This window comes from Podarcis filfolensis (assembly GCF_964270895.1).
Source record: "Podarcis filfolensis genome assembly, chromosome: 4".
NCBI lineage: Eukaryota > Metazoa > Chordata > Lepidosauria > Squamata > Lacertidae > Podarcis > Podarcis filfolensis.
Genome location: NC_139607.1, coordinates 77,792,094 through 77,807,057, shown reverse-complemented (window position 1 = coordinate 77,807,057; position 14,964 = coordinate 77,792,094). Strand labels below are relative to the sequence as shown.

The 14,964-nt window shown below is 44.0% G+C and overlaps 1 protein-coding gene across 4 annotated transcripts in view; it reads left to right on the top strand.

Annotated features, from left to right (window-relative positions):
* Positions 1 to 14,964, top strand: part of LOC310760467 (cilia- and flagella-associated protein 337-like) — a 166,102-nt gene that overhangs the window by 14,484 nt on the left and 136,654 nt on the right. For 2 of the 4 annotated variants that reach the window (XM_083609025.1, XM_083609024.1), the window contains 16 exons: positions 386 to 488; positions 580 to 731; positions 2,589 to 2,691; positions 2,899 to 3,005; positions 3,141 to 3,220; positions 3,320 to 3,374; positions 6,242 to 6,287; positions 6,592 to 6,651; positions 7,960 to 8,122; positions 9,567 to 9,662; positions 10,614 to 10,672; positions 11,187 to 11,328; positions 12,166 to 12,205; positions 12,289 to 12,377; positions 13,430 to 13,614; positions 14,779 to 14,879. In XM_083609025.1, the coding sequence (XP_083465151.1) occupies positions 386 to 488; positions 580 to 731; positions 2,589 to 2,691; positions 2,899 to 3,005; positions 3,141 to 3,220; positions 3,320 to 3,374; positions 6,242 to 6,287; positions 6,592 to 6,651; positions 7,960 to 8,122; positions 9,567 to 9,662; positions 10,614 to 10,672; positions 11,187 to 11,328; positions 12,166 to 12,205; positions 12,289 to 12,377; positions 13,430 to 13,614; positions 14,779 to 14,879 (1,581 nt within the window). Of the gene's footprint in view, positions 1 to 385; positions 489 to 579; positions 732 to 2,588; positions 2,692 to 2,898; positions 3,006 to 3,140; positions 3,221 to 3,319; positions 3,375 to 6,241; positions 6,288 to 6,591; positions 6,652 to 7,959; positions 8,123 to 9,566; positions 9,663 to 10,613; positions 10,673 to 11,186; positions 11,473 to 12,165; positions 12,206 to 12,288; positions 12,378 to 13,429; positions 13,615 to 14,778; positions 14,880 to 14,964 lie in introns of those variants that run through there. The other 2 variants (XR_014546989.1, XR_014546988.1) reach the window with 2 other exon arrangements.

Sequence of the window (14,964 nt, the reverse complement as noted above, 5' to 3'; positions counted from 1 at the left end):
GGGGGGGCGAATCCCTGACTGTTGAAGTGGTTTAAGAACGCTTTAAATGTATGGTGTGTCCCCCCCTCCACCTCTTCACCCTCTTTTATTCCTAATGTAACCCTAATGTCTCAGCAAATGAAACTGACCTATGGAAAATGTAACTTGAAAAAATAGACATTGCGCATACCTGTGTAAACCATGAAAACTTTAATAATTAAAAAAAAAAAAAGTACGGTGTGGATGTGGCCACACTGCGCTAGCTCATCCGTCTTTCTCACTTGGTACTACAATTCTCCCTCATTTGTATGTGTTTCAGTTACAGTAGGGCCAATGTTAATCCATCTCTTTTGTTTCATTATATGTTTGAAGCTACTCAGTCTTTAATGTTCTGGTCCAATTGCAGAAGGCCAACAGGTATGCTCAGAGGCCACATGGCCCCTGTCTTCTATGTCCACATATCTGAAGAGGATAAAATATTCTCCATGTCAACGGACAACACAGTGAAGGTCTGTCTCTGTTTTTTGCATGTGCTGAGTTACACTTGTCACGTCTTCAGTACTTTCTCTTTAGCGTGTCTCAATTATTATTTTTTTGCAGATTTGGGATGTTGAGGACCAGACTTGCTTATTCACAGCCTGTTCAAAAAACAGTGGAATTAAAGGAGAGATTAGTGCTTGCCACTACATACCAGGCGTAAGATCGCTCTGCGTTGCCACGGATACACTGGCTATTCTCCATTTAAGACTACGGTAAAAGAAGAAAGCAAACAGAACAGAACTCGTGGTCTTAGAGCCAAACTATGTGTTTAAATGAGTGTTCATGGATATGTTTATTTTGGAGAAAAAACTGCCATTGAGTCCCCAATCTGGAAAGTGTTTCTAATCTGGATTGGGGTCCCTTGCCAGTTTTCTGCTGAAAATCAGCCCATGCTTGACTTAGAATAAAAGAATAATAGAATCTTAGAGTTGGAAGGGACCCTGAGGATCATCTAGTCCAACCCCCGCAATGCAGGAATCTCAGCTAAAGCATCCATGACAGGTGGCCATCCAAACTCTGCTTAAAACCCTCCAAGGAAGGAGAGTCCACCACCTCTCATGGGCGTCTGTTCCTCTGCTAAACAGCGCTTACTGTCACAAAGTTTTTCCAAATGTTTAGTCAGAATCTCCTTTCTTCCAACTTGAAGCCATTGGTTCGAGTCCTACCCTCCAGAGCAGGAGAAAGGAGTGAATGAGATGTTAGCAGTAAACCATGAATTTGGGGTGGGAGGGAGTGGCCAGGAAAAAATAATTTGACACCAGGAAACTAGTTTGAGGCCCAATCCAAATTGGGGTCATTGGGAAAACTCTGGTTGCTTTTTCTCTAAAAGAAAAGCAGCATGATTATTCATGTTTGTTTAATCACATGATGAGCAACACATAGTACAGTGATACCTCAGGTTACAGACACTTCAGGTTACAGACTCCGCTAACCCAGAAATAGTACCTCGGGTTAAGAACTTTGCTTCAGGATGAGAACAGAAATCGCACGGCGGCGGCAGCGGGAGGCCCCATTAGCTAAAGTGGTACCTCAGGTTAAGAACAGACCTCTGGAATGAATTAAGTTCTTAACCCGAGGTATCACTGTAGTTTGGCCCTTAAACATCTAAGATCTGTATTTATGCAGGGGTGTAGCTAGCTGCTCTGGCACCTGGAGCAGCAGGAGCAGGACAATCCGCCCACAGGGGTGCCACAACGATCCGCCCGGGGGGCGGCACGTTGAGCTGCCCACAGCATCTGCCTGGCAGACACAAGCCCTATGCTGCTATTTCGGGCAGTGTGGGGCCCTGAGCCACCCTGTCACTCCCAGGAGAGCCGCGTGCCTTGGGCACGCTGCCGGCCAGGCCCCGCGGCAACTGCCATCCCCGTGGCATGCCATTTTGTCACCCCCTCAGGGATGACGCCCTGGGGTAGACCGCACCCCCCCGCTTCCCTCTTCCTACGCCCCTGTATTTATGGAGAAAGGAATACTAGAAACTGCTGCCAACAAGGGTCAATTTACAGAGGTGAAAACATTACAAAACCACAAAGTGTTAAATTCCATGTTAAATTTCGAACCTTTTAAAATTTTGTTTTTGAAAATAATCTTGATGAGATCCTGGGGTGTTGTTGGACTGCAAAATATGGAGAACTGAGTTTAGGACTGGAAAAATGGAGAGAACTGACATTGACAGATCCTTCCACCCCTAATCTTAATGCAATTTTTTTTAAACGGCTAGTGCCTCAAGCCCTTTAAGTAGTCAACAGCACCTCTGCCAGCCCCAGATGAGGATATTTAGCTCAGCAGACACCCCCCTGAACTTCAACTATATTCACATCAGCTGCGCATGCACACCTCCCTTGCTGTATAAGGAACAGGTGTCAGAACCTGATTTTTTCCAGGCTGGTTCTCACTTAACATTAAGCAGCAAGACTTAATTAAGAAAAAAACCTCCCCACATTTCCCACATACTGCAATTCTAAATCAGTTCTGGAGAGGCTGCCATCCAGACAAGCCCCATACAAGTGTACTTACTGCTGCATTGATAGTTTGATCCTCACTTCTTTTGTTTTTTATTCTCCATAAGGAAGATCGCCTCCAGATCCTCACTTGGTTACTTCCCATAAGAAGCCAGTTTTGTGCTGCAAGTTCAATGAAGTGTTCAGGCATGTTGTGAGCTGCTGTGAGGGTTCTGTAAGTGAAACGATACTGTAAAATAGAACCAATTCCATGTATTTCCCAATGTGTAGCTGTTCCAGTTTGACACATGTGGTTGAGTTTTTTGTGTTTCCTCTCTGTGCATAGAACTGGACTAATTTTTACTACTTTCAAATGTGGGCCATTGAATCCTGACCATGGTGTTTATTCAGATGCTTTCCTATGTATGTGTGTGTTTTTAAGGTGGTCAAGGTGTGGGATTTTGATAGCGGAAAGCACTTATTTGAATTTGGCAATGCTCATGGTGGTTCTGCGGTAACCTGCCTCGCCTTCGATCCTAGCAGAAGAAGGTATGTTTCTAAATACACCCTTTTTGCGGGAGGAACCCCCACTCTATATAAATTTTAGCTGTGTGTCTCCACCCCTGGCACACAAGTATCTACACAGGTGGAATAAACGATGCATTTATTTCATTCACGTTCTAGACTAATCACAGGAGGACGAGATGGTTGCTTGAATGTATGGAATTACAATAATGGGCATTGCTTGCACACCTTGAAAAGAGGTAAGCAGCATGCTGATGCAAACAGCCAAAAAAATGTTATGTCTGTAGAAAACTCACACGACTTGGATGTTGCAATGCTGCTGTTTTTCTTACCTGCAGAAGACAAAAGTGACGAAGTCTGTGACTGCACCTATGTGGAAGTCAACAAAAACAAGTAAGCAATGCAGACCGTAACCAGATCTTGCCATTGAAGGATGACATCTTAGGGAAGGGACGGTTAATTTCTTTATATTCAGGTGCATTTCTCTTCTCCATATGGCATTCTGAGAATCAGACATGTATCTTTGTCACCTAAATTGCCCCCCCATGAGCGTTCCACAAAATATCCTTGCCGTAAGGATGAAATATACTCGGAGTCCTGTAATGATTTCATACTCTTTATTGCAGCTTGTAAGACAGTGATTGAATTGCCCCCCAAACCTCAGGCTTTTATATACATTATTTACACAATGAGTCCCGTCTGATTGGCTGATTCTGCTTCCCTCCTGGAGCCTGATTGGTCTTCTCCTGCAGGCTAATCAGTTGTTGCATTCTGCGATCCTACCAGCCTAATAGGCTGATTAACTTCCTCCTGGAGCCTGATTGGTCTTTTCCTGCAAGCCAATCAGTTGTTGCATTCTAGGATCCTACTTGCCTATTGTTCTAGGATCCAAACTTAGTACATAACAAAGGACTTCTTTGCCTTATATTGAGTGAGACCATTGATGGTGGCTCCTCTGCTTTTCAGGGTTGGCCTTTCCCACCTTCCTGCTACCTCAAATGCTTTTTAGTTTTTAGGCAAGGAATGCTAAGGGTCGAATGTGCAGCCTTCTGCAATGCAGAGCCTATGCTGTCACACTGAGCTATGGGGCTCACTTTGGATTGCAAAGGCATTTGATCTTGTACGAATACATACCTGCTGCCAAACTGCCAGGAAAAAAGAATACTAACACCTTGGGTGCCTTTAGCAGGTGTTCAATATGTAGAGATTAGGTGGTAATGCTTTGAATGGCATGGAGCCAAATGTGGTCACCTGCTAATTCATGCAGATCAAAAGCCATTTATAAAGGGGATACCTAGAGAGACCTGCTCAGAAGTTGTCAGACAGAATGCACACTGACACATTCCCTACTTGCTAAAGACCAGATCAGGTAAAGAGTTGTTGCAACATTTGTGTGTGGAATTCTTTGCGGCTTGGCTCCGCTACGGGGTGAGCTCCCGTTGCTCAGTCCCAGCTCCTGCCCACCTAGCAGTTCGAAAGCATGACAAGTGCAAGTAGATAAATAGGTACCGCTCCGGTGGGAAGGTAAACGGTGTTTCTGTGCGCTGCTCTGGTTCGCCAGAAGCGGTTTAGTCGTGCTGGCCACATGACCCGGAAGCTGTATGCCGGCTCCCTCGGCCAATAAAGCGAGATGAGCGCCGCAACCCCAGAGTCGGTCACGACTGGACCTAACGGTCAGGGGTACCTTTACCTTCACCTTTACCTTGCTAGTGGGTATATGCTATGCAACTGTAAAAAAAAAAAGTACTTCCAATTCCATTTCCATCCCAGAAGGATACCATGGTCACTGATATCAAAAGGTCCAGCAGAACCATCACGCTCCCCCTATCCAATTCTCAGCACAAATCATTCACCAAGGTGACCAAAGCTATCTCAGTCCCATAATCAGGCCTGAAATGGATCTAGATCCATCTGTCTCCTCCAAAAAAACCCCTGGAGCTGAGATATTAGAAACTGGCTGATAATTATCCCATAATTCAGGATTCAGGTCTGGATTTTTTAGTAGAGGCCTTGCAACTGCCTCCTTTAGGCATGCCTTGTTCTAAGGAGCCACTGACCCTTCACTCACTTAGCCAGTCCCCCGCTGCCCCCTTTTTTAAGAGCCAGGAAGGGCAAGGATTTAGTACACGTGTTATGTACTGAGCTGAATAGGATCCAAAATGCTGCAGTCTTATTGGTCCTAGAACAATAGGATTCAGAATGCAGCAGTCTGATTGGCCTTAGAACAATAGGATTCAGAAGGCAGCCCTGTTCAGGGAAGTTTTTAATCTGTGATATTTTAGTGTATTTTTGGTTTTCTATGGAAGCCGCCCAGAGTGGCTGGGGAAACCCAGCCAGATGGGCGGGGTACAAATAATAAATTATTATTATTATTATAATGCAGCAGTCTGATTGGTCCACAGGAGCCAACCAATCCAGCTCCAGGTGGAAGTGAATCCTCACCCTGATTGGCTTACAGGAGAATCCCGGAATTAGCCAATCACGTGGGGCCCATTGTGTAAATAATGTATATAAAGCAGACATTCTGGGGTAACTTCCATTCCTCCTCACCACTATGAGCTGAATAAAGAGCATGAAATCCACTCTTGACTCCGAGTATATTTCAACACGTTTGGTAGCTCTCACCTTTTCAAGGATTCTGTCCACACCCTCAGGCTGGACAAATGGAAAAGTTTCCATTAACACTGGACAAGCAGAGGCTAAAGGGACATCCATCTTCTAGAATCTCATGTTGCCAATTTTGCGAAAGGCCATAGCTTAGTGGCAGAACCCCTGATTTGAGTTTTTAGTTATTTGTTAAAATATTTATGAACCAGACTTTTTCATGGGAAATATAATGGGGGGGGGATATAATACATGCAGAAAGTCCCAGGTTCAACCCCAAACATCTCCAGGTAAGGCTGGGAGAGACCCCAGCCTAAAAAACCTGGGAAGCTGCTGCCAGTCAGTGCAGACAATACTAAGCTGCATGGACAAATGATCTGACTTAGTTTGAGGGAGTTTCCTCTGTTCCTGTGCCTTGAAACAGAACCTAACCAAATTGGGTTGTGATATTTCTAGAATATGATCTAATTATATATGTAGGGTTGTCATATATTCCCAAAAGTGAAAATCAGGACAAAGTTGAGCTGGGGGGGGATGCTTTTCAAAAAGTTTTTAAAAAGAAATCCGGGTTTTCCCGAACATTCAGCAAAAAACCGCCTGGACGTATGGCAGCCCTAAATATATGTGTAACATTTGTTTGCTAACTCTTCTTCCAGGTACATCGTAGGTGTTGGATGGGATCGAAGGATAAACTTGTTTTATGTAAGTAGCAAAAGTGCACATGAGAAGCATTTTTATTACGGTATCACGATTCATTATTGAAATTTCACATTGTGCCAAAGCACTGGGGTAGAAAATAGGTGGGGAAGATATTGAGCCTGGCCAATGGGATGGTAGAATTAAGGCCAAACTCTCTTTTTGCACATCTGGCTAACAACATTGGTGTCAGAGTCAAAAAGGGGAGGAACAAGCAGAAACAGAATCTTTGTCATAAACTTATAAAACACATATATATCCTTATGTTCACACATATGTATCTTTTCGTTTGGATGTATGTATGTTGCAGGATTCCACAGAAAACTTTCATCACTTTCAGAAACCTCAAGCCCACTGGCAGGATGATATAGTAAGATTCCATCTTGGCCTTCTTCAAATCTAAATGATTTTTTTGTATACTTCGAAAACTCTTAATTGATGCTGAGCACATGTATGGTGTTTGATATGTAGAATTTCATATAGGTGGTATGCAGTGCAGTCTGAAGCAGGTGGAGTTCTGTTCAGCTCACTGGAACTTAACCTCTGCCTTAGTAAGTCCAGAATGGCTGGGGAGGCCCAGCCAAATGGGCGGGGTATAAGTAATAAATTGTTGTTGTTGTTGTTGTTGTTGTTGTTGTTGTTGTTGTTGTTGTTGTTGTTGTTGTTGTTAATGCCTTTGAATAGTATGCATGGAGCTAGTTATGCCGGATTATAAAACTTAAGGACTCAGCTACATTTGTCAAAAACAGTGTCTTAATGCATTATAAACATGCAACACCAGATGGCACTGTACAGCACAAAATTTTTCTATGCAATTTTACATAGCGGTTTCCCCCCCTTTTCTATGATTTATGACTTTTTATAGTGTTTTTTTCCCCTAGCTAAGACTAGCATTGGATGAGACGTACAATTTCAGTTTCTTCCTGGTTCTCTTTTTTTCTAGCCTTTAAGTTCAGTTCTCCCCATTTCCATATCAGTTTGCATTTTTTTAAAAAAAGTATGCATGAAAATTCAAATGTCTTTTGAATGCATTTCATTTAATATATGCATTTCTGTATGGAATTTTCTCTATAATATACACACATTTTTGCAAACATTTCCTGTAACATAAAGCTTTTTAAACTTTACTTTCACTAATATAATCGTTTTTATGAGGACTTTCCCATTTGCACTGCAAAATCAGGAGACATGCAAACTAGGAAGTATGCCTGTATTTTAGTTTGCACATCTGTTCGGGAAGTGCAGAATGATTTCTCCCACATCCCTAGTAGAGACCAAATGACTACTGTTGGTTTTTCTGTGAAGGAGGGCCCAATAAGGGGGATATTCTGTAGTTTACTATTTTCTGTGAACGTGCATGAGCTGCTGAGCTTCAGCAAATTCCTAGGGCATATTATGAGCTCAATATAAACCAAACGTCCTGTACATTCTAAGGGATAAAAGTTGGTCTACTAAAAGTTTCTTCCTTATCTTTTATGAAGACTTGTTCTCGATTGAGTGGGGTGGACATGTAGCAGCAATATTGACATTTGAGGCTTTGTGGTTGGCCACAGTTCAGTCTTATGTGGTGTCAGTTTGCAGGGCTTGAACTGCCCATTGATTGATACATGAAGTACAGCTCCAAAGCGACAAGCACAAAAGACAACCAGCACTGTTTTTTTCACTCCCTCTCTCCCAGAACCGGGGACACAAAGAAGATATTTTGTGCATTGCTCAGTGTCCACCTACTCTCCTTGCAACCTCAAGTTATGATGGTGAAATTATTGTTTGGAATATGATCTCGGGTCACATATGTCATAAATTCCACGCTTCGGTTGCCGCTGACACTGTTAGTACCAAACGTAAGTTTCACTCGTCTAAAAAAATACTGCAGAAAACAGATTCACCCTTTATCCAGGACTGTCTATGTCCGGATGAATCATTCTGTATGAATCATTGCCTGTGGAATAGACATGGAAAACATGGAAGTTGAAAGGTGAAGCCCATCCCAAGTTGTTTTATTGGCTAACAGGCCTGGGATGGTTGAGACAGACACCAGTTTCTACCCCACAAGGATGTGATGTAGCCAGCTCAATATAATGACAGTTGCTGGTTTTTACAACTTTCCACTTGTAATTCATCACCTCCCAATTTGCGGATGGATGGGCAGGAAGTGGCCCTGCATATTTGGTTAAGGTCTGAAGTCTCTAATATAGTACCAGTCCCACACAGCCCCTCCTCCCTTGCAAATAGTATTGTGATTGTGAGCAGATGTCTTGGTATACAGCTCTTATTATCTTGAAATAAGGACTTTTAAACAACCATCCCTGTCCCATTTGTTATGCAGATGTTATCTGAGTTGCTATAGTACAAACAACTGTTTGGTCTGTGGCAACTCTGCATGCATTCATAGGGCCAGGTTGAAAGCCATAAGGAAATAAGCATTGCTACATTTCGGTGACCCCCCTGGAGCAGATTTTAGGGGCATGCAAGGAGAGAAAGGGCGACTCCAGTTGTGTGAATGAAATGCAACTTGCATATTGTCAGATGCAACACTTAGATTAATTTTTTTAAAGATTACATTTAGTTTTTAGTCAGTTGGCAGACTGAAAGCCTGACAAAACAGCCAGGTATTTACAGTGGTACCTCGGGTTACATACACTTCAGGTTACATACACTTCAGGTTATAGACTCCACTAACCCAGAAATATTACCTCGGGTTAAGAACTTTGCTTCAGGATGAGAACAGAAATCGTGCTCCGGCGGCATGGCAGCAACAGGAGGTCCCATTAGCTAAAGTGGTGCTTCAGGTTAAGAACAGTTTCAAGTTAAGAACAGACCTCCAGAAGGAATTAAGTTCTTAACCAGAGGTACCACTGTACATTGCATTAGAAAGCTAACTGTGAGGGAGTGAGGCAGGCCTCCCTTGGAAGGGAATTCCAGAGTCTTGGCATGGCAACAGAGAAGGCCCAATCCCCCATCCCAGTTAAGTGCAATGAGACAAAGAATTTTGATTCGGCATTAAATAAATTTACACCATACGGACACAAAAATGTAGCGAGTCTTATATACATTTCAGAGTTCAACCTAGCAAAACACCTTTTATCTACTCAGTAGTAAGAGGGGGTTTGGAATGAAGCATCTGAAATCCATGGGGGAGGAAATGTAAACGTAAACATCAGGAAAGTTAATGGCGGCAGTGCTTGCATGCAAATTGTGCCTTTTGACTGTAGCTTAATGAAAGTATTTGAAGATTTAATGCCGTTTCCTTTAAAGGAGCAAGTCTTCTCTTTTTGCCCTCCCCAGCTGTCGATGCAAGTGTTAGCCGCGTAATCTTTCTAAAGACCCGGGCGGTGAAATTTGAATCGGCTGCAGCCTCACTTGTTTCCAATGGGCCGCAAGGTAAGATGGGGGAAATGTGGTTGGTGTTGTAGCCTACCAAAACTCTAGGCAACCAAGCTAACCTAGTCAGTCAAAATCATCAAGGGGTTGGAGCAACTCCCCTATGGGGAAAGGGCTTGTGCAGCCTCCTGTACAAGTGGAAGCATATAGAACAGGAGTGGGGGTCCTTTGGCCCTACAGATGTGGCTCAACTGCAACTCCTGTCAGCCCCAGTGAGCATGGCCCATGGCCAGGGACGATGGGAGCTTTGATTCAGCGACATCTGCAGGGCCAAAGGTTTGCCTGTCAACAACACTGCAGAAGCCCTTGCACATGCCTTTGCAGAGCAGGAAGTAATTGCCATGCTGATTTCTAAAGTAACAAAGCTGTGCATGCTGCTAGGATCCTGAAGGAAGGGTACCTGCAAGAGATAAGAGGCCTGAGGCTTAGGGACAGCAGAGCAGGGGCCAAGTAGGGCATAAGGTCCAGGCCTTGACATCCTGCGCCTTTTAAACATTGTATAGGAGTGTGATCTACCATCTGGGTTTTGTCATCACTGCTATACTATCCTGGGGTGCTGAATTTCAGGCATCGATTTCATTTACTACATTCTTCTGGTTTAGTCCTAATGCAACCAAGACTGACAGACTGGATTTCTTTCATCGTTATTTCCAGTTGGTGTAAATTGTTGGTCTCAAAAAAGTCACCAGAGATTCTCCCTGTGTCCCATAATCCAGTGGTCTCTGATTTGGAGAGCTGTTATGTAGGACCACTTGTAATCATCGTTACAAATCCCGCTGGTTACATGATGATTACTCAAATGTTAAGAGCCACTTCAAGCCACACGTTCAGTTATGTGAACTGGCCTTCAGACATTTCTGCTCTCATGAATGCTTTGTTGCCACAAAAGTATGCTTCTGCTTTGATACTGACTTGATACTGGTTTGTCCCCTGTTGTTACAATTTTTTCAGGACATCTGTATTTCTGGAGCCTGCGCACTGGAGATCCACTTATAGCAAGTTTTGCACCTGTAAGTTTCACAGATGGGAAGTTGCCGAAATGTTTGATGGGGTGTTCTGTGTTTAATTGCAGCAAAGGCTTAACATTCTCTGTTTGAATGTATTGTGAGCTGAAATGTTTGTGTGATATATGTAGCCCAAAGCCACAACCATGTTAGTTAATCACATATGACCCCATGTACAAAATGCAGTTAACACCTGCTTCCCAGGTGGTGTAAATCAGGGGCAGCGATTTGGCAGCCCATGGGCTAGGTGTAACTCAAGGCTGGCTTGCTGCAATGCACTTTATGTGGGGCTGCCCTTGGGTGGCACAATTGTGGTGACTGTGGTTGATGGGAGTTGTAGTCCAAAACATATGGAGGGTGCAAGGTTGGGGAAAGCTGTGCTAGATGATGACAACTTCAGGATACCTAGATTGTTCTGGCATGGAGATTGAAGTTTTCCTCCCATTAGAATAGAGAAGTTGCCCATCCCTTATGTAACTGTGTTAACTGATAACGTGGTTTGCATCAATGTGTGTTCCAGTCAAGAGGGAAATCCTTGATTACCGGCATTGCCGTGACTGCTGATGATTCATATTTGTATGCCGCCGACGAGGATGGATACGTGTATGTCCATGACATCAAAGATTATGCTCTTCAGGATCCAGAACAAGAAGCACCAAAGTGTATGTCTACATGTACATTTTACTTCCAGTAGAAACGTTTAGCATCTTTGCTTTTGGGTTATAGATTGACAGCACTAATGCACATGTGTCCTGAAAAGCAAGTCCAGTTGGACTCACCGAGTTGCAATATCATTTAAACTAAAGGTAAAGGGACCCCTGACCATTAGGTCCAGTCATGACCGACTCTGGGGTTGCGGCGCTCATCTTGCTTTATTGGCAGAGGGAGCCGGCGTACAGCTTCCGGGTCATGTGGCCAGCATGACTAAGCCACTTCCGGCGAACCAGAGCAGTGCACGGAAATGCCGTTTACCTTCCCACCGGAGTGGTACCTATTTATCTACTTGCACTTTGACGTGCTTTCAAACTGCTAGGTTGGCAGGAGCAGGGACCGAGCAACGGGAGCTCATCTCGTCGCGGGGATTCGAACCACCAACCTTCTGATCGGCAAGTCCTAGGCTCTGTGGTTTAACCCTCAGTGCCACCCGCGTCCTGCAATATCATTTACCTGGGGGTAAATCCAATTGAAATCAATGGTGTTTACTTCTGAGTAGACATGTATAGGATTGCACTTCATGTGACTTCAAACACACCACACTGTTTTTGTATGTTAGTACATACTGTAATGTATGTTTTATCCCTGAACTGAGGCTGGATCTAGACACAACAAAAAAGCGTATCAGAAAAACGTGTTGTGAACTTCATAAAGGGAAAACAGGTTGCTGAAGGATAGGACTCCACAGCTCCATCTGGTGACACAGTGTTATAACGCACATAAAGCTCTCTCTTTTTTTACTAATGTAGCTGAGTCCTGTGTTCTATTCCTTTCTGTTGCCACAGATGTGAATCACTGGAGAGCTCATTTGAATCTGGTTCCATCGTAAGTATTGGCTTAACCTTTAACAAAAAATAAGTTGTGCACATGGGTTTCTAACTGGTTGTCCTCTCTGGCTTGACATATAGGTTAGAAGTTATAGATGAAGAGAACATCCTGCTATCCTGTTCAACTGATCGCACTGTTCGGTTGTGGAGCCTGGATGGAGAATACATTGGTAAATGGCACACGCACAAAACACAAGGACCATATTACTCATTTAAGAGGAACTGACAGCTTTGTGTAGGAATGCACCCTAACATAGACGGTTGACACATTAACATTTACTAGGGCTCCAGTGAGCACCCACTCCTGGTGTTTGAAGCTGTGCACATGCAAATCTAGCCGCATCTGCCCTGTAGTTTATTTAGAAATACTGCTGTTTGATATGTTTTCTCCTCGAACCAGCTTTTGTCTGATTTGAAAACTTAAGCCATGTGCCCATTGCAATTAAGCCGAGGTGTGTACATTTGAGACAGTAATAATAATAATAATAATAATAATAATAATAATAATAATAATTTGTTATCTATACCCTGCCCATCTGGCTGGGTTTCCCCAGCCACTCTGGGCAGCTTCCAACCAAATATTAAAAACAATACAGCATCAGACATTAAAAACTTCCCATCACAGGACATGCACAGGTGACAGCTTCATGAATTAAGAGTTGGAAGGGATGAGGCTGCTAGGAACCTGAGTCAAGACATTTCTGTCCTCTCTCTGGTGCCTACAAAATTGTGCAACTTGAAACACAGGGTGGTGGATTTTGCTTCTCAAATGTCCACATTCTAAGGTATTGCAGCAGGTTGTTGGTTCCTGCTCTGAAGCAGCAGTTACTCACACACACAAATCACACACACAACTGAAGCAGCAGTTACTCACACACACATCTGCTGTGTGGAAAGGGGTAAGCATCCAACCTGCCCATGACTCCTGTAGGCACATTCCTCATCCCTGTTATGAGTTGTATTGAAACAGCTTGCCCTGGGACTCCATCTCTGGGTGTGCATCACCGGAGAAGACCAAAGAGCTTGCAATAAAAGAGAAATGGAAGCTACTGCTATTTGACCAACATCCTGTTTAAGAAATACAATGGCCCTGGGTTCATAAGTAATATTTCTTTTTAGAAATGCTCTCTGCAGCCTCAAGTTACTGAAGGAGCTACTTCCATAGCATGCTGTTTCTTCAGTTACACTTGTTTAGGAATGCCTTTCCTTTCTCTCCCCATAGGAACCTTTGGCCAAGCAGAACCTTGGGAAATTTGTACCCCATCCTCCTGGAAACATCCTATGGTTCCTTATGAAATCCTGATCGATCCTCAAAGTATGCCCATTCACCCTGTGCTAGAAGGCAAGCCCTCCGATTTGCAGCTCACAGAGCAAGAGAAGAGAACTCAGGATCCTGCCACACCTAAGGTTTGTATGGCAACTGCAGTGGTGCAGTTAATAGGGGGAGGCCATGAGCTACATCCTGCCCCCACCAGTTTCTTATGCATGCCTTTGTCTGTGTTATGAAAGCACTGCTAGTCAATGCAAAATGAGCAAGTGGAATCGTTTTATTTTCCTGCATCTCCAGCAATTGTTGCTGGGGCAATGTTTCTGTTAGGGTCCTGCTTTTTCCTTTAAAGGGAGCAATCCTATGGTCCTTGGGATGGTTCTTTGGGTTCAGAGGATTTTCCCTTTCTGGTGGCAGAGAGAGAGAGAGAGAGAGAGAGAGAGAGAGAGAGAGAGAGAGAAAGAGAGAGAGAGAGAGAGAGCGCGCAAAGAATTATGGGAGCATATAAGGTACAGTAAGATAATCATGAGGGACATGGGTGGCGCTGTGGTCTAAACCACAGAGCCTAGGGCTTGCTGATCAGAAGGTTGATTGTTCAAATCCCTGTGACGGAGTGAGCTCCTGTTGTTTGGTCCCAGCTCCTGCCTACCTAGCAGTTTGAAAGCACGTCGAAGTGCAGTAGATAAATAGGTACCGCTCCGGCAGGAAGGTAATCGGTGTTTCCGTGCGCTGCTCTGGTTGAACAGAAGTGGCTTAGTCATGCTGGCCACATGACCCAGAAGCTGTCTGCAGACAAACGCCGGCTCCCTCAGCCTATAGAGCGAGAGAGAGCTGCAACCCCAGAGTCGTCCGCGACTGGACCCAACGGTCAGGGGTACCTTTAACTTTACCTAAGATAAGCACAAAGAAATCCTAAGGCAGCCACGACCACACCTTGCCAGTCAGTAGATGCTAAATGCACCTCTCTGGCCTATTAAAATTAATATGTAAATCCAGGAGGGAGGAAAAACCTGTTAACTATGTACCATGCTGAAAGAGCAACTTAGAAGGCAGATTTTGGCAATGAAACCTTGAGCAAAAGGAGAATGATTTAACAGCGTGCAAAGTACAGAATGGAAATGGCTGCCATCTGATTGGGTACCAGCCTTATGCCATCTGTTTCAGTATGGATTCTCCAACATAGCAGCTCCCAAAACTTCCATGGCGGAAGATTCAAGAGCAGCAGCATCACCGGCTGCTATTGCTATTCTAACAGCAGTTAAGGTGTATGAATAATGCAGTGGCTGTTCTTCTGCTTTCGGCAGGAAGCAGTCTCTAATCCCCGGCTCTCCCCGGCTCCAGTTACCAGCGAGGAAATCCAAGATGAAATTAGCAAGCGTCTTTATGCAAACACTTCAAGCAGGAGGTAAGCAGGAAGCCCAGGCTGGCAAGTAAATTGACGGCATTTCCAAAGCGTTTTCTCTTCCCACCTGCAACTTCCTTTCCCCACC